Source organism: Mustela lutreola, chromosome 4, assembly GCF_030435805.1.
Source record: "Mustela lutreola isolate mMusLut2 chromosome 4, mMusLut2.pri, whole genome shotgun sequence".
NCBI lineage: Eukaryota > Metazoa > Chordata > Mammalia > Carnivora > Mustelidae > Mustela > Mustela lutreola.
In genome coordinates, this window is record NC_081293.1 from 40,869,457 (window position 1) to 40,894,657 (window position 25,201).

A 25,201-nucleotide genomic window follows, 5' to 3' on the forward strand; every position below is an offset into this window, starting at 1 on the left:
TCACCATGGATATTAGCCTCCAGGACTTAAGTGTCTCCCACTTATCATCAATCCTTTAGCTTTCAATTGAACCCGGTTAATTTTCAGTAATAGCTATAAGATTGATTGGTAAATTGCTAGTTTTGTCTATTACTAGGCAGAAAAACAAATCAAACAACATTGAGGCAGCTTCAAAAATATATTTTTTCATTTTTTAGACCAGAATAACTTAGTTTTAATTATACTTGGGGCATTCTAGCTTCTTAATACATTAGTAGACTGCTGAGAAAAATGGGGTAGATTGGGAGGGTCTGTGTAGGACTGCTGCCTTGCCGAGGGTCCCTGAGGATGAAGGGAGCATTTCCACAATAACCAGCAGCTTTTCTTTTCCTTTTCTTTTCTTTTTTATTTAAATTCAATTAGCCAATATATAGTACACCATTCATTTCAGATGTAGCATTCAGTATCTCATCAGTTGCATATAACACCCAGTGCTCATCACACAATGTGCCCTTCTTAATGCTCGTCACTCAGTTACCCCATCTTCCCATCCCCTCCCCTTCAGCAACTTTCAGTTTCTTTCCCATAGTTAAGAGTCTCTCATGGTTTGTCTCTCGCTCTGATTTCTTCCCATTCCATCTTTCCCTCCCTTCCCCTATGATCCTCTTCACTGTTTCTTATGCTCCTCATACAAATGAAGCCATAAGATAATTGTTATTCTCTGATTGACTTATTCTGCTCAGCATAAAACCCTCCAGTTCCATCCACATCAATGTAAATGGTAAGATTTCATCCTTTCTGATGGCTGAGTAGTATTCCATTGTATATATATACCACATCTTATTTTCCATTCATCCATCAATGGACATCTGGGCTCTTTCCATAGTTTGGCTCTTGTGGACATTGCTGCTATAAACATTGGGGTTCAGGTGCCTCTTCAGATTACTACATCTATATCATAGTAGTGGAATTGCTGGGTCATAGGTTAGTTTTATTTTTAGCTTCTTTTTTTTTTTTAAATATTTATTTATTTATTTGAAAGAGAGAAAGTGAGACAGAGCATGAGCGAGGAGAAGGTCAGAGAGAGAAGCAGACTCCCCATGGAGCTGAGACCCCGATGCGGGACTCGATCCTGGGACTCCAGGATCATGACCTGAGCCGAAGGCAGTCGTCCAACCAACTGAGCCACCCAGGTGTCCCTATTTTTAGCTTCTTAAGGAACCTCCATGCTGTTTTCCAGAGTGGCTGCACCAGCTTTCATTCCTACCAACAATGTAAGAGGGTTCCCCTTTCTCTGCATCCTCACCAACATCTATTGTTTCCTGAGTTGTTAATTTTAGGTATTTTGATGGACATGAGGTAGTATTTCATTGCGGTTTTGATTTGTATTTCCCTGATGTCAACTGATGTAGCACATTTTTTCATGTGTCTATTGTCCGTTTGGATGTCTTCTTTGGAGAAATGTCTGTTCATGTCTTCTTCCCATTTCTGGACTGGAATTTTTTTAGTTTTTAGGTGTTGAGTTTGATAAGTTCTTTATAGATCTTAGATACTAGCCCTTTATCAGATTAGACATTTGCAAATATCTTCTCCTATTCCGTAGGTTGCCTTTTGGTTTTGTTGACTGTTTCCTTTGCTATATAAAAGATTTTTATCTTGGGGCTGCCTGGGTGGCTTAGTGGGTTAAGCCTCTGCCTTCAGTTCAGGTCATGATCTCAGAGTCCTGGGATCGAATCCTGCATTGGGCTCTCTGCTATGCAGAGAGCCTGCTTCCTCCTCTCTCTCTCTCTCACTCTCTCTGCTTGCCTCTCTGCCTACTTGTGATCTCTTTCTGTCAAATAGATAAAAATCTTAAAAAAAAAAAAAGATTTTTATCCTGATGAAGCCCTAATAGCTCGATTTTTGCTCTTGTTTCTCTTGCCACTGGAGACATGTCTAGAGAGATGTTGTTGCAGCTGAGACCACAGAGGTTGCTGCCTGTGTTCTCCTCTAGGATTTTGATGGTTTCCTGTCTCACATTTAGGTCTTTCAACACTTCTGAGTTTATCTTTGTGTATGGTGTAAGAGAATGGTCCAGTTTCATTCTTCTGCAGGTGGCTATCCAATTTTCCCAACACCATTTGTTAAAGAAACTCTGCTTTTTCCATTGGACATTCTTTCCTGCTTTGTCAAAGATTAGTTGACCATAGAGTTGAGGATCCACTTCTGGGTTCTCTATTCTGTTCCATTGATCTGTGTGTCTGTTTTTGTACCATTACCATACTGTCTTGATGATGACAGCTTTGTAATAGAGCTTAAAGTCCAGAATTGTGATGCCACCAGCTTTGGTTTTCTTTTTCAACATCCCTTTGCCTATTCAGTGTCTTTTCTGTTTCCATATAAATTTTAGGATTATTTGTTCCAGCTCTGTGAAAAAAGTCGGTGGTATTTTGATAGGAATTGCATTGAATGTGTAGATTGCTCTGCGTAGCATAACACTGGGTAGCATTAACACTAGTTGTTCTTCCAGTCTATGAGCTTGGAATGTTTTTCCATTTCTTTGTGTCTTCCTCACTTTCTTTCATGAGTGTTCTGTAGTTTTCAGAGTACAGATCCTTTACCTCTTTGGTTAGGTTTAATCCTCAGTATCTCATGGTTTGGGTACAATTGTAAATGGGATCAGTTCCTTAATATCCCTTTCTTCTGTCTCATTGTTAGTGTTTAGAAATACAACTGATTTCTGTGCATTTGAGTTTGTATCCCTGCCATGTTGCTGAATTCCTGTATGAGTTCTAGCAATTTTGGGGTGGATTCTTTTGGGCTTTCCACATAAGTATCATGTCATCTGTGAGAGTGAGAGTTTGACTTCTTCTTTGCCAATTTGAATGCCCTTTATTTGTTTTTGTTGTCTGATTGCTGAGGCTGGGACTTCTAGTACTATTTTGAACAACAGTGGGGAGAGAGGACATCCCTGTCGTGCTCCTGACCATAGGGGGAAATCTCTCGGGTTTTCCCCATTGAGAATGACATTCTGAACAGTAGCTTTTGAGAAGATCAGGACGAGGTATGTCTTTCTCAGCAAACATGGCCTGGACCCTTTGGTGGCGGTCACCTCCGCAGGGCTGCCGGATACAAGTCCATGCACAGGAATCTCTACCATGTTTCTCAGACTAAGCTGCTTCCAAGTGCACAGGACAGTGGCTGCTCGCAGAGACACCATGTCCCCCTGAGCACAGCACTAGCTGCAGGGCCTCGAGAGCAGTTAGACAGAACCAAACCGTGTCCAGCCGAAGGAGTGGCCCTCCCATTCAAGACGGGCCCCTGGATCCAGCCTCAGCACTCGTCAATAGTGCCTTTTCCCAGCTGAAATGAACTCCTGAGGAAGCGTGCTTTGAAGCGTGGGTCAGGCTGAGCAGGCAGGGTCAGCCTCTGGGACAGCCTGTTTATCATGGGGATGGAAGGCTGGAAACCTGGCAGGGACAACTGCACGGAAAAGCATGCTTAGGGTTCAATGCCATAGACCCAGACTGTAGAGAGGCCTTGTGTCCCCACTCCTCCAATCCCCGGGCTTCCAGTTCCGAGGGAACCTGCCAGGCAGGCTCCAAAGAGCTAAGAGCAGGGTGAGCCCTGAGGTTGGACAGAAATCTACACCAACATCCACCCAAGTCCTGGGTTGGACAAAACACTGGAAAGAGATGGGTGACCAGTAGAGACCCCCCTCCCTCCCCTTAGGAAGCTCAAAGCTTGTGCACCTGGTGGCTGGTTCCTGTGTGAATGCCTTGGTCCTCTACTGTGACAGCAAGTGCCCTGGGCTTCCAACAGATAGGACTTCTCTGTTTCTCCCTGAACCCCTCCACCTGGAAAACCAGGCCTACCATGGGGTCCAGTGAGCCAAGGAGGAAAAGGGGTCATTTTCATGTTCTATCCAGGGGAGATCCTACACAGGCTGGGCATTTGCCAGGGACTGAGCCGGGGGGGGGGGGGGGGGTTACCTCCCCAACACACACACACTCACAAGGATCTACAACCTTGCTGCTTCCTGCCAGTGCTCCAGTCCAAACAAGTCAGGCAGGAAGGGGCTACTACATGGCCATCACAGCTCAAGGCCAGAGCCCAGACCTTCTTCCAGGCCCTACCCAGTGCTTCTGAGCACGAGAGGGAGGCAGTCTGAGCACGAGAGGGAGGCAGCTCCCTCACACCTCCTGAAACCACATCACAGGTAGATGGGCCACACCTCTCATTGCCTTTCCCTCCCAACATCCAATCAGAGGTGCAAGAGAATAATCTTTAAGAATTAAGCAGCTTTACTTTAATAAAAATACACTTTTTAAATAGTACCATGCTTCTAAACCTTTTTGTGTGTGTGACCAAGTGAGCAGTTTGGCATAAAATTACCTAAATTTAATTTCTCAAAATAACTTCTAACTAGTTACAATAAACAATGCTCATTGGTCCTGAAATCCCAGCACCTAAACACAATAAAACATTTTTCTTTCGCTGTGGACCAGGTGGCAAACTCGTCTGTCTCTCGAGACCTCCAAGGCTGACCTAGTGGGAAGAAGAGAAAGCTGGAGGTCACTTCTGCCCAGTCCCACTGACCAGAGCTTTGTCACCACTAGAAGGTTCTGGAAAGCCCCTGTATAAGCATTCTCGTCCACTGGTCACAAACATTAATTCTCTTGTATCCCTAAAAGACTACTCAGCATCCCCAGGCACTGTGGGTCTGACCCAGCAAGGCCAGGAGGCTGAATCTCGTGAGCACTGGCTTTGCACAGACACTTTCCAACATAGCATCGCATTTCATTCCCAGGAACTTGGTCACGAGCATTAGGATCCCCACAGTGATGACAAGGGCCTTGTGTGGAGCAAGGTGTTAGCTGAGGATCTGGGGCACAGCCTCACCCCCACCACCTGCTACAAGACTTAGGGATCCAGGGAGATGAGGGCATCTAAAAGAATAGCCCCAGAAATGACTCAGTGCAGTCAGGGATACATGATCCCGGCTGGAGTGTAGACCAGGAACCTGGAGTGGCACAGAACTAACTAATAGCGGGAAAACCAGGACCTCAGGAAGAGGACCCACCACCCCCCACTGCCCCTGACCCCCACACACAAAAGACACTTCCCTGGGAGTTGGGATTGCTGTTAGCTATGAGGCCAAAGCATTCCTAGGGTTTCTGCCCAGACCCCATGCTTAGAGCTGCAAGTCTGCCCCAGGCACAAGGCTCACCCTTAGATCCCATCTGGATCCATCTTCATGGGCTTAGGCTTTGGGCTGGGCAGCCCTAGAGGTAAGGGATTCAGGGACTGTGGTCAGCTAGGAAGGTGCAGGGAGCTGGTGCTCAGCCCCCAAGCCCCTTCTTCCTCCTGGAGGACGCAGTGCTGTCCCTCAGGGTACACTTACTGACAGGCTCCCTGGGGAGACTGGCTGAAGCAGGGTGTGGGAGCATGTGGAGCCCACCAAGTGCTGCAACACTCTGGAATCTGCTGGGGGAAGCTTCAGGAGCAAGTCCTTAGCAAAGACATCAGCTAAGCAAGTGACTCATCTCTAACCCCTAGGGAGGGAAAGTGCCCCAGCCAAGAAGCAATCTGTCTCCAACTTTAGGTTGCCTTTCTTAATATCTGCATTTTGGACAGTAATAGCCATGGTTACAGGCTTGTGTGATAAGGAAATGGAGGATGTTCCCTGCTTGGCACTGAACTTCGTTCTGATCTCTGTTGTTTAAAATTCGGAGTAGTTCAGTTCCTGGTTGAGTGTCAGAGGCTAAGGCTTTTTAAGATTGATCTGAGGCTACAATCAGAATTATAGGAGATAAGGAACCTTGAGTGATTGCTTTTTGAAATGTGTCTACCATTTTTCCAAGACACTGCCGGTGGAAAATCTTATCACATCCTTGCTAAGGAGCATTTCAGAAGTTGGTTCTTCAGACAGTCTCTCTCTAGACAGGGTGAAAAATGAAGACTTTCCAGAGGGCCAGCCTTTGATCAGGCTGGAGAGAGAGCTCAATTAGTGTATGAAGTTCTCAGGACTACCATGGACCCCAAAACTCAGACCAGTGGGAGGAGTGCAGGCATCCCAGATCCTGCAGGAAGTCCCCACGGGGCTGTCATCACAAACTGTGAAGGAGGAACTTGCTGGCACCATCCTGGGACTCCTGAATCTACATCAGACCTTATTTTGGGGGCATAAGCAATGGTTATTATTGTGGGAAGGGTTGTTCCCAGAAAAAAACGGTATAATAGCTAAAATAGTCTTTACAATAATAATCGTGACAATTATGCCTGTTCATTCAGCCTTAAGTGCTTACAAAGCACTAGCTTAGGCAGCAAAGGACAGAGGTTAATACCCTCATTTTTACAGGTAAGAAACCCAGGGCTCAGCCTAGGAGTGGCACAAGTCCCACCAAAGTGATGATGTCACAATAATTATAAACCCCTAAAATTATTTTTAAGTGTTTATATATATTCTAACTCCTGAAAAATGGTCGTAAGCAGACTCTACTCCTTGGCTATGAAATAATTCACAAATCACAACAGCACTTACTTTGGACAGGCTCTGAACCTAGAGCAGTCCAGACATTAGCTAGTGAAATCTTTAAAATACAGCCTATCATAGAGGAGGAAACTGAGGCTAGCCTGTCTGTGCCAGAGCCTTAGTCATTAAGCTCTCGCTAAGATGCTTCTACCATGCTGCTGTCTTGACTGTCTGCCCCAGACCACCCCACTCCAGGCCCTCTGTTCACTCTGCCTCATTTGGTTCCCCGAGAACCCCATTGAACAGAGAGGGAAACTGAGGCTGGGGGAGGCAAACTTGTTCACGGGCTTCCTGTTGATTAGTAGTGGGATCGAGACTGAAACCAGATCTCTCTGCAGCACACACCTGTGCGGTGCCCTTGACCGTCCCACCCCTTCCCAAACTGAAAATGTCATCATTGCTTGCCTTTTTACTACATGGGCAAGTCCTGAGGGTGAGACAGCTCAATGGAGAGAGACAGACAGAAATCTTGATCACGGTTGCTACTGTTTCCCTTACTGGCCCCCGGACCAAGTTCAGGCTGCCAGACCACCAGGTCCCCTGGAAGCTGTTGCCCTGCTGCTCATTTTTCCCAGAGAGCTGCAGCAGCCTGGGGGCAGGGAGGGGTTGGGGAGGATGGGGAGTTTGGACAGAGGCTGGTGCACTCCCGTCAGAGGGCTTAGAAAGTAGCCGCCACCAGATTTGAGTCCAACAGAAGTTGGGAGACCTGTTGCTCTAATGTCTGCAGAAAGGACGAGGAAGGGAAGATCACTGTCCTTTTCCTGAGAATGACAGGTGGACATTCCTGCTGAGGTCATGCTGGGCATCCTGGCCCGACCCTTGACATGTTAAGTGGAGAAGCCTTCTGTTGGGGAGTGCCAGTGGGAAGATGGCAATAAACCATGGGGTGTGGGCAGTGCCCTGTGAATGATCTGCCTTTTTTTAATTATTATTAAATTTCCTTATTTTGATGCCGATGCTTCCGGGCAAACCATAAAGAAACCTCACCACTCCATCCCAAAGTGCAAGCTGTCAGGGCCCTCTCTGTTCAGTAACTTGTGGGCTCTGGAGAGAGGCGAGTAACAGCAGTTGGGAAGGAAACCTACTAAAGTTATTTTCTAGCACTTTTTTTTTTTTTTTTTTTGCTTAACAATTCCACTTAGAAGCCTTTTGTATTTACCTCATTCTGGCTGTACCCAAAATAATTGAACCATTCCCTCATCGATAAGTTTAAGTTGTTTTCCACTTTTTCTGTTAGGAAAATAATGCTACCATGGACATCATACATGTATCCTTATGCATTTATCTTTCCTTGGAACCGATCCTCAAAATTCAACACTAGGTTGAAGGGGTGTTCTTATTTTAACATTATTTTAGAAATTGCAATAGTGCTTTCAAAAAGGCTTTATCAAATCAGTATCCCATCAAAAGTGTGTGAGAATGCCCAGGGATGTGGAGGATCTTTTCATAAGCTAATCTGCCACCCTATCTTCTATGGTAAAGTACCAGTTCAATTCTTTGCCTATTTTTAAATTGGGTTATTTCCTCATTATGAAGTTTCGAGAATGCTTTATATATTCTGGGCACAAGTCCTTTATCAGACGTGTGATTTTCAAATACTTTCTCGTTCCCATATTTTCTCATTTTCATTTCATTTCTTTCATAATTCATATTTTCACTCTCTTAGTAACTTCTAAGGAACCAGGTTTTTATTGAAACAAGTCACGTTATCGAGTTGTTTTATGAATTGTGCTTCTGATGTTATATCTAAGAACGCTTTGCCTAATTCAAAGTCATAAAGGTCATCTACCCGAAGTTTCAGTCTTAGATTTTATATGTAGGCCTGTGATTCATTTGAACATATGTGACATGATGTGAGCCGTGGATCAAAGTTCATTATTTTTGCACACGAATATGGATTTGTTCCACCACTGTTTCCTGAAGACAGTATCCTTTCTCCACTGGATTGCCTTTGTGCCTTTGTCAAAAATCAGTTATGTGTACACACACACACACACACACACACACACACACAGACGCACACCTCTTATTATTTCATTAATCTACTTTTCTGTCTTAACACCAATATCACAGTGTTTTGATTACTATAACTTTATAGTAAGTCTTGAAATCTGGCAGTATTAGACCTCCAACTTTGTTGTTTCAAAATTGTCTGGCTTCTATAAGTTCTTTTATATTTCCACATGAATTTTAGAATCAGCTGGTCAATTTCTACAAAATCCCACTGGGATTTTGACTGGTTCTTGCATTAAATCTAGAAGCCGATCTGGGGAGAGTTGACAGCTGAACAATCGCCCATGAACACAGTGTATCCATTTGTTTAGAGCCTCTTTCATTTCTCCCAGCAATGATTTACATATTTCAGTGTATAGATCTTGAACACCTTTTGCCATATTTATCCCTAAGGATTTCCTGTTTTTTGGTGCAATTAAAAAATGGATTTGAGTTTCAATTTCCAGTTGTTTGTTGCTAGTATCTAGAGATATGACTCAATTTTGTGCATTTCTCCTGTACCCTGCCACCTCACCAAATCATTTATCAGTTCTAGTGGCTTTCTCGATAGGTTTTGACCAGATTTTTTACATAGACAAACTACGTTGTCTATGAAAGCACTTTTACTTCTTCCTTTCCAATCTGGACAACTTCTCTTTTTCTTGCATTATTACAGTAACCAGGACTCCAGTACAATATTTCAAAGAAGTGGTAGAAATTTAAGCATCATTGTCTTGATCCTGATCTTAGGGGAAGAACTTGTAGTGGGTATGAGCTTTTAGTTTTTCAAAGATACCCTCATCAGGTTAAGGAAATTGGTTTTTTAATCCCTAACTTGTTGAGATTTTTAATCAGGAATGGATGTTCAATTTTTTCAAATACTTTTTCTGCATCTTTTGAGATGATCATATCTTTACTCTATTAATATGGTGAATTACATTGATGGGTTTTGGAATGTTAGACCAACTTTGCATACTCAGGACAACCCCAGTTCTCGTTATGTGTCTTCCTTTTTCATATATTGTTCAATCTGATCTGCTAAAATCTTGCTGAGAAATTTTGCATTTATGTTCTCAAGAGCTATTAATTCATAATGTCCTTTTCTTGTAATGCCTTTGGTTGGTTATATATAAAGATAAGGCTGGCCTCATGAAAATAATTGGAAAGTAGGCATTCTTTCTCAATTTTCAAGAAAATTTTGGATAGTACTGGTATTACTTCTTCTTTAAATAGTTGATAGAATTCACTAAGGAAGCTGTCTGAACTTGGAGTTTTCTTTGTAGGAAGATTCCATTTCTGTACAAGATAGGGGCTATTTAGCTATTTCTTCCTGACTAAGCTATAGTAGTTTCTGTCTTTTTGGTCCATTTTATCTAAGCTGTCAAATTACTAGCATAATGTTGTTCTTGATATTAGCTTATCCTTTTAATATCTGAAGACTTTATAGTGATGTCAGTTCTCTCATTCCTGATATTAGTAATCTCCTTTTTTTCCTGATTAGTCTGACTAAAGGCTTGTCAATTGTATTGATCTCCTCAAAAAACCAGCTTTGGGTTCCATTGATTTTCTCTATTATTTTTCTCTTTTCCATTTTATTTGTAGCCACTCTGCTCTTTATTTTTTCTTTCTTTTATTTTGCATATTAACTTGCTTTTGTTTATGTACTTTCTTAAGGTGGAGGCCTAAGTGGTCTTTCTTCCTGTCAAATATCAGTATTGAATACTATAACTTATCCCTTAAACACGTCTTTTGCTCCACACCCAGTGTGGAGCCCAACCTGGGGCTTGAACTCACGACCCTGAGATCTAGACCCTTAGATGAAGGGTCAGATGCTTAACAAAATGAGTCACCCAGGCTCCCCCTTTAAATACTTCTTCAAAGGTATTTTATAAATTTTTGTATGTTGTGTTTTCATTTTTATCCATACAATGTACTGTTTACTTCTTTTATTTCTTTTTTGACCTATGGATTATTTAGAACTATGTTAATGGGATTTCCAAATATCTGGGGACTTTCCAGAAATCTTTCTGTTATTGATTTCTAACTTCATTCCCCTGTGATCAGAGGACATGGGTTGTATTTAATTCTTTTCCCTTTATGGACACCTGCTTATGGCCATCATAATAAAGTTTCTTGTGCCTTTGAAAAGAATGTCCATTCTGTTTTGGCAGGCGGCGGCCATTAGGTCAAGTGAGCTGATGGTGTTCTTTCAGATGATCTACAGCCTTACCGATATCTTGTCTCTGTGTTCTTTTTTTTAATATTTTATTTATTTATTTGACAGACAGAGATCACAAGTTGACAGAGAGGCAGGCAGAGAGAGAGAAAGTAGGAAGCAAACTCCCTGCTGAACAGAGAGCCCGATGCGGGGCTCGATCCCAGGACCCTGGGATCAGGACCTGAGCTGAAGGCAGAGGCTTTAGCCCACTGAGCCACCCAGGCGCCCCTCTGTGTTCTATCAATGTATAAAATCAGCCATGGTGTGGGGGTTTCTATCACAGAAGTTGACAAACACTACAAATTTGGTGGCCTTATTTTCCTCAGAGAGCCTGTGGCTAAACATTTGCCAGCAATGTGCCCCCCCACCGCCCCCCAGACCCGGTGCTCTGTGTTTTGACAAGCTCTAAGGTGATTCTGATGGCCGCCCCCAAATGTCTCCACTGGGTGCATCCCGTGGACCCCTTCCACGTTCTACTACTTTCTGTCACAAGAGGAATGGGAAAGCACTCTGCTCCTGCTCCCCTGTCCCTCTCCCTGCCCCCACTCCCACCCAGTGCCTGAGCATAGCGCCCGGATCAAAGCCATGCTCTGGATATGTGCGAGCAGGAGGGAGCTGGGCAGCCCAAAGACAGATCTGAAGTCCCCTTGCTGTGGTGGGAGCTACACTGGGATTCTCTGGGTGAGAGGAGTACGGCGGGTCCCAAAGTCACAGGCTGGCTCCCCACGACAGCTTCTTGCACGTAGTCAGCCCGCAGCTGCTACCACAGATGAGAGGCAAAGCTCTCCCGCGTCAGACATGGTTGGGGCACCCCCGGCTTGCCCTTGTAAGCCATGGGACCAGGAGCTGCTGGCTCCACCTTGCCAACCTCCCTCTGCTCCTCCAGGAAGAGGCCAATAGTAGTGCCTGCCCGAGGGGGCCTCCAGAAAGATGAAATCCAAGCATTTCAACCAAGATCCGAGATTCTAGAACAATTACATAAACAGTGCTATATCTGCTTTTCTATGTAGCTGGAGTAGAAAGTAATGTCCATGTCAACAGCGTTATTCCCGTTTTATGAATGTCAGATTTCTAGACACAGAGGAAGAAAGCACAAGGCCCAAAATCACACACAGTAAACACCAGAGGCCTCCCCCTTAGCCAGCAATGGATCTTGTCCACACCCCGCAAGAGCACGGCTCCCCATCCTGGGGCGGCACTCCTCATTTATTCCCAGTAGCTCCAGATTCCCTAGCAAGAAAGAAAGGATAATTCAGTTACAACAATTACCAGCTGCGTCTCTGGTTTACTGCTGTAATTTCTCTAAAACAAGTCTGTCCACGCAGTGAAGATGCAGTCCTGCCTTTACGTTGCTTCTGTGAGAAAAGGTCTGTCCATTGGTCCCTGCAGTGCCAGACCCCAGCGGCCATGGAGAGGCTGGTTAAACCCAGGAACTGCCTGGAAAAGATGGCGTGAGAAGATGAGTGCTCTATGAGCACAGGCAGGAGCTAGGAGCTGGGGGTGGTGACATGATCAGGCCCCTTTCCTGGACAAATGCAGAGACAACCATGTTTTGCTATGTCCCAGGCTCTGCTCTAAGGACTTCCCAGGTATTCATTCATTCAATGCCCACAACAGCCCCCCAAAGTATTATGATTATTCCTACTTCATGAATAACAGAATTGTGAGGTTGCATAGAGGGCTTAAGCAGTTTGTCTAAGTTCACACAGTGATTAAGTTCTGAGCCAGGATTTGAACCTGGACAGTTAGGCTATAGGAATGGAGTTTAAAACAGGCTTCTCATGGAGGGAGCCAAAAATGTAAAGTCGGAACCATCTGCAGTCTTAAATAAGCAAATTTGAACATGTACAAAATAAAGAAAAGCCTCTGCAGCCATCAGTCCTTCAGAGAGAAAGGGGAGTCCTGCCTGGCCCTGTGGGTTGGCCAAGGGCTGATGTAAAGGTAGTTGTGACAGCACCCTAGCTACAGCAGAACCCCCTGAACAGGAATCTGGTGTCTCGATGCCCCTGAGAAGTGGCAGTTACTGTACTGTGCCATTGTCCCGACGTGGAAGCTGAGGTTCAGAGAAGTTAAGTGGTGTGCCTGAGATCACACAGCCTGGAAATACAGAGCTGAGACTCAAACCTACAGCCCAGGCTCTTTCCCTGCATCTCTTAGCCTGACTGCCCGATTCCAGCATCAGAGAGTGGGGTGGGCCACCCACCCTGTGTCACGTACATACACAGGTACCCCAGGCACAGGGCATGATCATTGCGAGGTACCTCCTCTGTGGTAGCTGACTCCCACGGGACAAGAAATGAAATCCCACCCACCAGGAGGGGGCAGAGCTGGACTCTGATCTGTTGATCTGTTGATCCTCCTGTGCCAGCTGGGGGCCAGTTCCCTACAAGAAGCCCGCCTTCCTGTCCCTGACCCTCAACAGCCTAAAACTCAGGCCCCAGGAAGGCTACAGAAGGGTCACTGGAACGGGCAGCGAAATGATGTGGATGATGGGGGCCGTCTTCCCTGCTCCAGATTTGCATTTCTGTGCCTTAACCAGGGAGTAACGTTTCCAGGCAGTCCCAGCCCTGCCTGTGGGCAGAGCTCTTACCACCAGGTGCGTAAACCGTAGCGGCCACCCCACTCCAACAGAGGCCCCAGATGGGCTCCTCGAGGTACCCAGTCTTCCTAGCCTGGGCCTGGAGGGCCCCGCCCCGAACCCCGCGGCCCTGCCCTCTCTCTCCAGAAGCCCTTTCCCCGCCATCTCATGCCTCCTGTGTTTGTGTCTGTCTCTTCATTTTAGGGATTTATTTCTCTACAAGGGACCCGGGTGACCGAACTTCTTCCTGGCCCTGAGGACGCAGGGAAGCACCTCTTTGAGATCAGCCCAGGTAGGTGCGAGTATCTTTCGGCTCTGTCCGGGGGGGGGGGGGGGGGGGGGGGCGGGGGGCTGGTGGTGGTGACCCCAGTGGGGGGCGTCACTGGCCCAGAAGGGCAGACCTCTTTCAGGATGTTCCCCTGTAGGAACATCACCACTGTCTCCAAGGACGACTCAGAAATTTGGGCCGAATCTAGGGACTGTTGCAAATTTGGGCGAGTATTAGAAAATCCAGCCAACTAAGTAATTAGCTTTTGGGCGAGAGGAAAATGCGGAGTTTTAAGTTCACAAGAAACTTGAGGGAAACCAGTCCATGGGGACTTCTTAGGGTGAAGGTCCAAACAGCATCTGGATCACAGGTAGAGAAGTCCAGGGAAAACCCTCCAGTCCGGGGGCAGAGCGTTCAAGTGAGCTCTTTGGTGCATCTCAAAACAGAGAACAGCGACGTGGTAGGGGGAAGGGAAATATTTTAACCCAAGGAACTGTGTCGTGTTAGCAGTTACAAAACCATCTTTTATTTATTGATTTATTTATTTAAAGATTTTATTTATTTATTTGACAGAGAGATGACAAACAGGCAGAGAGGCAGGCAGAGAGAGAGAGGAGGAAACAGGCTCCCTACTGAGCGGAGAGTCCGATGCGGGGCTCGATCCCAGGACCCTGAGATCATGACCTGAGCCGAAGGCAGCGGCTTAACCCACTGAGCCACCCAGGCACCCCTACAAAACCATCTTTTAAAAATTCCCACTTTTTTAAAATGTGATTGTTGTGGAACTAAATAGATGTGTCTTGAAGATGAGTCAGTCTTCTTCTAGAAGGGCTGCTTCTACAGGTGCTGTTTCTCTACCTAGGCTTCCCCCAGACGCAGAGTCTGAGACAAGACTCTGAGCCGCTTATTCAGAGGGGATTCCCAAAAAAGTAGGGGAAGGGAGCAGGGAGGGAGGAAAGCCGTGTGAGGTGTGCTAGTGAGCCGACTGTTGCTGGGAACGGGGGTTCGATTCCAGCAGGGGTGGTGGAAACTATGGGAGCAGGCTGCAGAGGGTCTGGCCCATGGAGCCAGGAGGCTGGGGGTCACCCGCCTGCTTCCACCTTCCCACTATTAATTCCACCAGCTGCTTCCTGGGAGCTAACTTGGCACCTCTGGCCTGCCTGAGGCACAGCTGAGCTCTCTACAGACAGAGAAGGTTTGAGCCCATCGCAGGGCTGGAGTGAGGAGGCCACCCTCAAGGATGGGAACAACGAGCCCTGGGGCTCTGGCCAGGGCATGGGTGATGGGCGACTAGTCATTCCATGCCACCAGCATGCTGTCCACATGTAGACTTCCTTCTGGGAAGTGGTGGCTGTGGGCCGAGCGTGCCAGAGTCTCACAGGGCTCTATGATCCAACTGGTTTACAGTTTCCAGACAGTCTGAGGGGGTGACCCAACCAGCAGCCTGACCAAGGGAGGGACCGGGCCAGGCTCAGGCCAGCCAGCAGCAGCCCCTAGGGCGCTGCAGTGAGTGCAGCCAGTCCTGGGGCAGGGACTTGTTCACCTCTGCTCTGTCCACACTGGGAATTACAGAAGACACAGGCAGAACGTGATGTGCAGGGAGCCCTTCCCTGATTTCATGTCCTCTGTGCAAAATATGAGGTCCCAGGGTTTCATTTGGGCTGTCCTACGTGGGTATTCAATCCACTGCAAAACCCTTGGTACTAATACTGCATAGTGGAAGGGGGCAACAGAGAGGCCTCAAGTGTGGCGTGGATAAGAGAAGCTTGGTTGACTGTGGAACAGGGGCAAAGGCTTCTGCAAAGAAGATAGGGAAGAAATGGAGAGGACAGTGAAGTGGACAGGGCCCGACCATCTGCAGGAGGGAGAGCAGACCGGGGAAGGGAGGCTGGGGGGATGGGCCAGGGGCCCTAGGCTTGGCAATCTAGGAGGAGGGGGGCAGGGAAGCTGGAACTGAAAGGTAGAGGTCAGCATACACTCACCATGAATTCAACAAGGCCCTGAGTTAGTGCCTCAAGAACCAGATAGGAGAAACCAGCAGGGTGCAGGCTTTTGATCTGGTTCAGAACTATTTGCAAGGATTTCTTTGCAAATGGCAAGGGGGGGGGTGTGGAGAAGACCCATTTGTTCATACAAGGTGGCATTCACAGGTCCTGGGGATTAAGATGTGGACACCTCTGTGAGACCATTATTCTGCCTAGCTCCATGTTTGAAACATCCTTCTAAGGGAGAGTCCTTTTATGACTATTATATTTTTTTAAATCCTGGGGGTTAGAAAGGATAAGCAGCTTGCCCAAGGATGCACAGCGAGATGGTAGCAGAGGGTCAGGGTGGTATCTAGGGAAAAAGCCACTCACCAGACCAGACCGCTGGTTTGGGACCTAGCGGGTTTCCCAGCAGGGTGAGGGAGGTCTGAGAATGTAGTTATAGGAAGCAAAGTTCCCCCAGCCCTCTATCCCAAGGCCAGCAGTGCTGTAAGCACCCCATTCATGCCAGCCCCAAGAGAACCCAGCACTACCCTCCTGCCTTGGGACATGTAACCCTCCCGAAGGCTTGGGGGCCAGGTAGGGGTGGGGTGGGAATGAAGGCAGCTGTGAAGCCACTCAGGAAAAGCAGGTCAGTGGTGGGCAGAGAGGGGTCTGGTCAGCCTTTGTGGAACACTGAGCAGGAAAGTCTCAGGCATCTCCTTGGGCACATCACTGTGACTTCAAAAGGCCAGGTAGGGCACATGTATTGCCACACCCAATTCCCCAGAGGGGAGCACTTAACGACAACCAGGAAGTGTGGCAGAACACAAGTAGGATAATGCATGAGATCAGCTACATGAATTTTAAGTTATAGTTCTGTTTTTGTTCTTCAACTGTATTTTTAAAAAATCACAAGTTTCATCAGGATAGGATTAAGAGGAAATAGAAGAGAAAAAAATACTGTGTGCGCCCTCTAGTGGATATACCTGCCAATTACATAACAGACATTACAAGCCCTTCTACTTACCCCACCCCCCCCCCCAGACCCCCCACTCGGCCATCCTATCCCCCACATCACCATTTCAACCAGGCCACACCATGATTGGGACTGGGCTACCACAGAAACTAAGTGGTGGGACTGAAGCTTGAGCCACCTTCAAACCAGAGTCTAAACCAGAGTCCTGAATCAGGTAGAAGGAACCAGGCCCCAGAAAGGGGCTGGAATTCAAGGACCTTGCGTCTTCTCACCTGATCGCTTCTGCCCAGACAGTTAGTTGCCTGGTAAGATCTTCTGATTTGGATTAAGACAGATAAAGATATAGATATAGATAGATATAGATGTTTGGTGTTCACCCTAGCTCTGGACACATAGCTCCTAAAACCCTCAGAATTTCCTAAGTAAAGAGAGTGGTAAAGGAGCCTTTTGTTATGTTAATGAGAAGACTTTTGGCGAGTCCCCCAGGTCATCTAAGGATAGACACTGGTTGTCAGGGGAACCAAGCAGGTGTTTAGAAGATAGGAACTTTCAGGTAGACCTCCGGGTAGGGAGAGAGGCTGAATATTGAGCTCAGTCACCAATGGCCAGTGATTTAATCAGTCATACCTATGTAATAAAGCTTCTATTAAAAAAAAAAAAACAAAAAAGAGAGGGTTTGGAGACCTTCCAGGTTGATGAGCACATGGAGATCTGGGGAGGATGGAGCACACGAGGGCAAGGAAGGTCCGCGTGCCTTCCCACATACCTTGCCTTATGCAGCTCTTTCCATCTGGCTGTTCCTGAGTTATATCCTTGTATAATCAACGAGTGATCTAGAAATGAAAATGTTTCCTTGAGTTCTGTAAGCCGCTCTAGTAAATTAGTCAAACCCAAGGAAGGGATTGTTGGAATCTCAGATCTCGGGCCCATTGGTCGGAAGCACAATGTGACCTTGCCATTGGCATCTGAAGGCAGAGGGAGGGGAGCCGTCTTGTAGGACTGAACCCTGGGCCTGTGGGATCTGACATTTTCTCCAGGTTAGTGTGAAAATAGAGTAAGTTGTAGGATGCCCAGCTGGTGTCGGGGGATGGCTTGATAATGTGGGGAGAAACCCACACACACTATAATTAGTGGCCAGAATTTTACCTGGCAAGCCCCACTGCCTCCCAGCCCTTTGAAAGCTGTCTGCCCCTTGCAGACGTGATCTTGCTGGGTTCCCTGTCCTGACAAATAGGCATCCACCCCAGGCCAGGTTTAGGCCTCTCTCTATATACACGGGAACGGAGTGAGGAGTGGAGATGCCTGCTTTGGCACAGTGGACAGAAAGAGTTGCTAAATCCACAAGACGCTTGTGTCTAATGGAACAAATTAGGCAATTGATAAAGCAAGGGCAACTTGTCTCAAATTTTCTTCTTCCAGTATTAGCACAGTGTTACCAAAAGGAGGCAGGGCAGCTGCCTACAGGGATTTAGATGGGAGCCCCAAGTCATTCTGGTGAGTACTGCATGACTGCCACGTCTCCTCCCTCACTGGTATGTCTTGCAAGAGCCCTGATTGCAGGAAAAACCCGCTCAGGCTAACTCAGGCAAAGGGAGAATTGGCCAGAGGTCATGGGTCCACACAGAATCATCGGGAAGCTGGATTGCTGACTGTGGAGGGACGGGCAGCAGGGTTACTCAGTGGTCCTGGAGGCAGGAGTGGAGAGTAGATCGGTGCTGTGTGCTAGAAGGGTTGAATCCCAGCAGACTCCTCAGTCCTGGTGTCACTTGCTCAAATCCGGACTCTTGTGTTTGTGTTTTGGCCATAGGCCTGCACCTGGTGACCTTGGGGTAGTAAGGAAAGGTCTGTCTACTCCAGCGTCTGGATAGACCCGCCCACGAAGACTTCACACAGAGACAGCAAGAAGCCCCTAAAGGGACCCTGGTCCCTTCGGGAAGGGAGGGGAGGAGACTGTCTCCAGCAAACATTATTGAACCAGATACAGTCCATGGTTCTGTTTTCTCAAGGGCCAGGGGTCGCATCATTGGCCTTGGCCTCTCTGTACAACCGCACCAGGCGCCATGACGGGATGCCTTTCCAGGTGCATTTGCTCCCCCGGGGTGCAAGGACCTCAGCAAGGGGGCTGAGGATAAGCCTTTGTGGGACATGAAGGGCTGCTGCCCTGAATATTAGGGGGCAGAAGAAGGTGCGGTCTTCTTGAGCAGGAAGGCACAGAGGATATAATAATGGCTGCTCTGAAGTCTGGGCCCTGTTCTCATGCCTGAACGCCTGTCTGCTTTGGGCCCACAGACTATCTTTCTCAAGATAAAGTGCTAGAGACTCTGATGGAGGCCGCCCAGCTCAGAGCTCTGGCAGGCCCCTTACTCTCCCACGGAGCTCCCAGACTGCCTCCCCCAATCCCCCAAACACCCTGTGGGCCGTCAGCCCTGGGTGCGGGTGCCTCTGACATCCTGGGTGTTCAGCTCTAACCAGGGTTGCGGGGTTGAAGTTATAGGCAAAGCGAGCACTGGCCCCATGTGGAAATCCAGTGAGACATCCATTGGGTCCTGACATGGCAAGGGTGCGGTCCCCAGAGGCAGGCTGGTATCTGAGTGCGGAAAAGAGAGTCCCAGGGAGAGAGTCAGGAGGCCGAGCCCAGGCACCAGCTCCCTTCACGCCTGCTTGCTGCACTCTCCCAGAGGGGCCTGGCGTCCCCATAGCATCTGGCTCTAACCTGTGTTCCAGGCTGCCCATCTCGCCAGGGGTCCAGACAAGTCACTGAATATCCCTGTGCCTGTGTTTCATCACTTGTGTACGGGGGGTAGGAACAGAATGTAAGGCCTCGGGTTTGGGGAAGATACAGTGAGATCCCTGAGCCCAGCTCCTAGGAGGTACCTGCTAGTTTTACATCCTTCTCTCCCCTCTGCTGTCTCTCCATTTACCATATTATTCTTTTAAAAGATTTTATTTATTTATATGACAGAGAGAGAGAGAGAGAGAGAGATCACAAGTAGGCAGAGAGGCAGGCAGAGAGAGAGAGAAGGAAACAGGCTCCCTGTTGAGCAGAGAGCCTGATGCAGGACTCATCCCAAGACCCTGGGATCATGATCTGAGCCAAAGGCAGAGGCTTTAACCCACGGAGCCACCCAGGTGCTTCGTTTACCATTATTATCAATCATAACAGCACAGTTATTGCTTAGCTGATACCTGCAAATAAACATCCCAGTACAGACTAGTGCTCGGACAGAGGCATCCCCAGGGCTGAGAGCCCAAAGCTAGGAGGGAGGGTGACTTGTCTGGGTCGTTAGGGAAGGCTTTGCTCTTCCAGATGACCTCCCAGGTGCCGCCCAGAAACAATGGGTTCTAGCAGTTTCTATCGGCTGCATGGGGTCTTTGAAGCCACTCCGGGCCCTGATCCTGCAGCTGCCTGTCCTTATCCAGCCGGCAGCGGCAGCTTGGAGCAGTCAGGAGCACTGCCACCCGCTATCTCTGAGGCCTGACCTTGAAACAAAGCCAGCGCACACAGATTACCCCAGAGAAGTAGACTGATACCGCGCTCCTGGCCTCCACAGAGCATGGCTCATCTCATTAGCGGCCTCCCGAGCGGGTGCCGAGCTCGGCCTATCTCGGCACCTGGTACCAGCCAGCCTGTATATCGGCCTGACCTCACGCGGCCCCGCTGAGTCTGCCTGCCGAGCGCCAGACGATGGGTAATGACTAGGAATCAGACTCGAAGTCCACCCGCTCCTCACCCCCCGGGAGGAGAGAATCAGCTAGTCCCAGAGTGGTAGCTTAGACTTCCCGGCTTTGTGGTCTGGCCCTCCAGAAACAGGTGTGAGAAGCTCCCCTCGGGGTCCCTGGAAATAGATGCCCTTGAAGAGGAATGTGCAGTTCATTCTTTTGGCCAGAATCAGGCTCCAGAACAGCTCTGTTCTATAGAAACCTGATGCAAGCCACGTTTGTCGTGAGGTGAACCAGCGCGTTGCTCAGTGACACCAGCCACATTCCACCTGTGTCTGGTGAACCGAGGTGCCTGGGGAGCTGCAAAGAAGAGGTGACTCCATGCGACGCTAGTAGAACAGGTGCTCAACGAGCGCCCTTAAAATGAAAGCGAAGTGGGGAGGGAGGAAGAGTAACTGGGGGAAAAGCCTGGGCTTTGGAGTCAGACAGACCCAGATCCACATGTCAGCTCTGCCGCTCACGAATTTGGAGCACTTGGACTAATCATTTAAATTCTCGAGTCTTCTTTTCATTATCAGATAATAGAAATAAACTTGGCAGGATAGCTAGGACCATCGAGTGAATTAAGATATATGGAGGAGCAGAGGACACTCCTCCCACCGTCCGCTACCTGTTCTCTTTCCCTCCCTTCCTTCCTCCCCTTCCTTCTTTCTTTCTTTCTTTCTTTCTTTCTTTCTTTCTTTCTTTCTCCTTCCTTCCTTCCTTTCTTTCTTTTTCACCTCCTCTTTTATCTGCAACATATAAGCAAGCGTCAAATAAGATTTCAAATTTCTTTCGTCTATTGTTTAAAAAACAGGAATCTTAGCTCTCCAGCAGTTCTTCTCAGACGTCCCTGCGTGCCAGATCCCCTGGAGGGCTTGTTAAAACCAGACTGCTGAGCTCATCCCCAGACTTACTGCTTCCAGAATTCTGGGGTGGGGACTGAGAATCCACATTTACATCCATCTCCCCCAGATGATGCTGGTCCAGGAACCACCCCCGGACAGGTCAAAACAGAGCTCACAAAAGAAAGGAATACAATTTCTATTGAATACCCTTTCCAATGGTGCCGTCTTCCAATTGTTGAAGACCGAGCCCTGCATCTGTATTTTGCACTGGGCCCCACTGATTCTGCAGCCAGTCTGGAGGACAGTGGAAGAGCAAGAGCAGGGGTAAGGTAGCCCAGAGGCTATGATTACAGAGATGAGTCTGGAATCAAGAGGGTGCTATCTGGGCCTGGGGCCAATTCGGCATTGAGCTAGGACTGACCGACTGACGCAAACAGGCTATCTCCAACACGGGTGGGGTCTGGAGGCCACCACACTTACCTGCAGCTCTGAGGTTCCCCACCCCCAAATCCCCTTTCCACAGTAACCTTTTTTAATGATAGAGTTCAAAAGCCAGACCCAGCACTTACTAGCTATGTGACCTTTGGCAAGTTGCTGACTTCTCCGTGGCTCAGTTTCCTTATGCACAAAATGTGGATAATTAAAAAGCTTGGGTTAAGAATCAGATGGAGACTGAAGATAAACAGACACACACACACACACACACGTGTCCAGGTGTAACTGATGGAATCTGTTATTCTTTTTTTCTTACCTTTCGTAAAACCAATACTTATCACCTAGCTAAATATAAAAAGGTGTGTGAATCATACCAAATGATACCAAATCATACCAAATCATACCAAAACCAGTCTGCTGTCTGGTTTGGATATTGTGCTGTAGTTACGTAGATACATAGGTGCGTAGGTACGTAGGTTGTTTCCCTGGGGAGGCTGGGGGCGGGTCATCAGCACCTAGGGGCACACTTACATTTCTTTGCAGCTTCTTGTGAATCTAGAATTATTTCTAAATAAAAAGCATTTTAAAAATGCCTACCTGCTCCACAGTGCTGCTGTAACATTGTGCACCTACAACTTCGGGTAATACCTGTGTTGAGTGTTCCATGAAGTTCGGCAAGTAATATAACAGGGTGTCCACAAAATCGAGACACAGAAGATAAATTTATTTTTAAGACGGATGTTGGTGACCTATCCAAAGAGTCGATTCAGGGTGCTTTTCTTCAACCACCAGACACCTTTTCAGATAAAATGCCTCTGAATTTAAAGCAGTGAGTCTGCTTGTTCATCTCTTAAAACGTATGACAATACAGTACTTTCTCTGGATTTTATAACTTTTTAGACACTCAGTGGTGTTTGTCAATGGACAGTGTTCCTTAGAAGTGTTTCACCTGACAAGGCATTCAATTATTATTTGAAACTCTGCCCCTCATGCTATTAAGCAGTTCACATTTCCTGACTTTGTAGATACCTGCGTGTGACTCTCCCTCACCTCACCAGTCTGCCCCCCTTCTGTGTGGTTCGCCCCTTGCACGTCTGGTCCCAGACATGTTTGCTGATGACTGAGTGAAAGGCCACTCATCAAGGAAAACCTGCTCATTCCTCCAAATGTAACTGATCCTGTTCCTGGGGCAGCAGTTAGGTCCTTATGTTAATATTCTTCTGCAGGACACAAACAGAGAGATTCTTTTTTTTTTTTTTTTTTTTTTTTGGTAAGATTTTATTTATTTGAGAGAGAGAGAGAGAGTTGGGGGGGGGGATGGTATGAGCAGAGGGAGAGGGACAAGCAGACTCTGTGCTGAGAACAGAGCCCAGCACAGGGCTCAGTCTCACGACTCTGAGATCATGATCTGAGTTGAAACTAAGAGTCAGATGCTCAACCAGCTGAGGCTCCCAGGAACCCACAACATGAGATTCTTAAGGTGATTTGTTGAGTTTTTTTTTAGACAGGGAAGTGAGAAGGTTACCCTAGCACATATTGACCTAATATTCCTAACACCCTGGCGAGTGACATTATGCCCATCTTACAGATGTGGAAGCTGGCCCAGAGGGGCAACTTGTCCAAGGTCACCCAACTAGTACAAAGTGGAGTCCAGGCTCTACGCTGCTGCAGGGTCTCACCCTTGCGCAGGCAGGTGCTGGGTACCAAGGCTCTGAGACGCGGAAGGGCACAGACAGAAATTCCTCAGCCGGAGATACCGCATCTGATAGTGAAGGGGCAACATGCAGGGGGGAGGCACGCTCAGTGCCAGCTCGGAAAAAAGATGTAGATAAAATTCTTTGCAAGTGATCTCAGCCAGACTAAATCTCCAGATAAATTAAGATGAGGGGAGGAATGTGGCGGGGATTAGTTGGGGTGGGGGTGGGGGTGTGGTTAGAGGGTCCAGGTCACCTCCGAAAAGCCAAGCCCAGGTGCAGAAGCTTCTCCAGTGGGGAGCCTTCGGCTTAGAAACTTTCTTACACCAAAGGCTGATCTTCAGTGTAGGTCATTCCTACACCAGGTGTGGTCCATGGGCCTGCTGCCTCACCATCACCTGGGAGCGACAGCCACAAAAGGAGGGGTGAACCAGGGCCAATGACCCAGGAGCGTACTCTGGCAGGAAGTATTTTGTTTGGCTTATGAACTATTTTTCAAAGCACAAAGTTTTACTTATGGGAAATATTGATTTCTCTAAAGTAAATGTGGGTTTTTTTTCTCCGTATGAACAGTGTGCAGCGGCTCAAGGACGGGTCCCTCTGAGACAGGGCTTGATGGCTCTCCATTTGGCTAGAATCCCCACCACTCCCTAATGTAACCCACCTTCTTCCTCCGTTCATCGTCTGTGCCTGATCTCTATATAAAGGTTCGAGTTCGAGAACCCTAGTGCTGCTGATCATATGCTCAAATCTGAGACGGCTAGAAAATGAATCATTTGACATTTCCAGGTCATGTGGGGTTGTGGGTAAGGGCGAGGTGTTCACTCACGCTGTCTGAGATTCAGGGCTGTTTCGGACTCTTCCCGGCTCTGAGGTCCTGAAGCAGTCACCTAAGCCCTCATGCTTCGAGCTCTCCATTGGTATGATGTCCCCACTAGAAGCAGGGGTGATGCCCCCAGCCTGGCATGTGGTTAGCCAGAACTAATTCCTAAGACATTAGTCCCTGCAGCTGCCAGAGCAACATGACGCACAGGAATACAGACAAGCATCTATTCCCCGCTTTGCTAACATTTCTGCACGAGTGATGTCAATTATTACTCATTAGTGATTATGTTAATTATCGATAGTTTCCATTTAAAGGTGGACCGCTTCCATAAATGTTTAAAATTCAGTGTGGCTAACTATTTTAGACACTTGAACATGTATACATATCAAAAGCATGAAATTGGGGCACCTGAGTGGCTCAGTGGGTTAAAGCCTCTGCCTTCAGCTCAGGTCATGATTCCAGGGTCCTGGGATCGAGTCCTGCATCGGGCTCTCTGCTCAGCAGGGAGCCTGCTTCCCCCCTCTCTCTGCCTGCTGCTCTGCCTACTTGTGATCTCTCTCTCTCTGTCAAATAAATAAATAAAATATTTTTAAAAATAAATAAAAATAAAAATAAATTTTAAAAAAGCACGAAATAAAAACACGAGCCTACAAAATAGAAGCATTAAAGATATTACCCTTCTCACAAAAATTCTTAGCAGATTAAATTAATAAAATAGCCCAACATAGCAGACCAAACCCCATAAAATCAACAAAATTATAATAATCATGAACACTTGAAATGAAATCTATTCGATGTTACTCTTGAATTGTGAGCCTATTTTGTGCTCCTTTTTTCCCCCAGCTGTCACAAAGTTTTTCACTCAGCGCTAGTGAGGAGAGCGGTCCAAGCTAAATTTGAGGCTAACTCCAAATATTATCCTTTGAATTCTTCCTCTTCAAATAATCCATTTCTCACTTGATACTTTAGAGATTTTATTTTTGTCCCTGTTTTTTGTTGTTCCTAGCAGCGACTACATGTTTTAATTGATTAGTAGCTCTGGTTTTATTTCAAAGAAAGAGTTTTTGGAACTCCAATGTTCTCCTGAGTTGGTGGAGATCCCAGTGGGTCGGGCGGAGCCGTCTCCAGGCTGTTGTGTTTGACTGCCACGGGTTGGGAAGTCTTCAACCCAGAACAAGGATTTATGGTTTCTTCCTCCCCTCTGGGT

At 47.3% G+C, this 25,201-nt stretch overlaps 1 protein-coding gene across 4 annotated transcripts in view; it reads left to right on the plus strand.

The window, feature by feature from the left end:
- ARHGAP22 (Rho GTPase activating protein 22) overlaps positions 1–25,201 on the plus strand; it is a 165,610-nt gene that overhangs the window by 66,716 nt on the left and 73,693 nt on the right. For all 4 annotated transcript variants that reach the window (XM_059169650.1, XM_059169653.1, XM_059169652.1 and 1 more), the window contains one exon: positions 13,486–13,573. In XM_059169650.1, the coding sequence (XP_059025633.1) occupies positions 13,486–13,573 (88 nt within the window). The remainder of the gene's footprint in view (positions 1–13,485; positions 13,574–25,201) is intronic.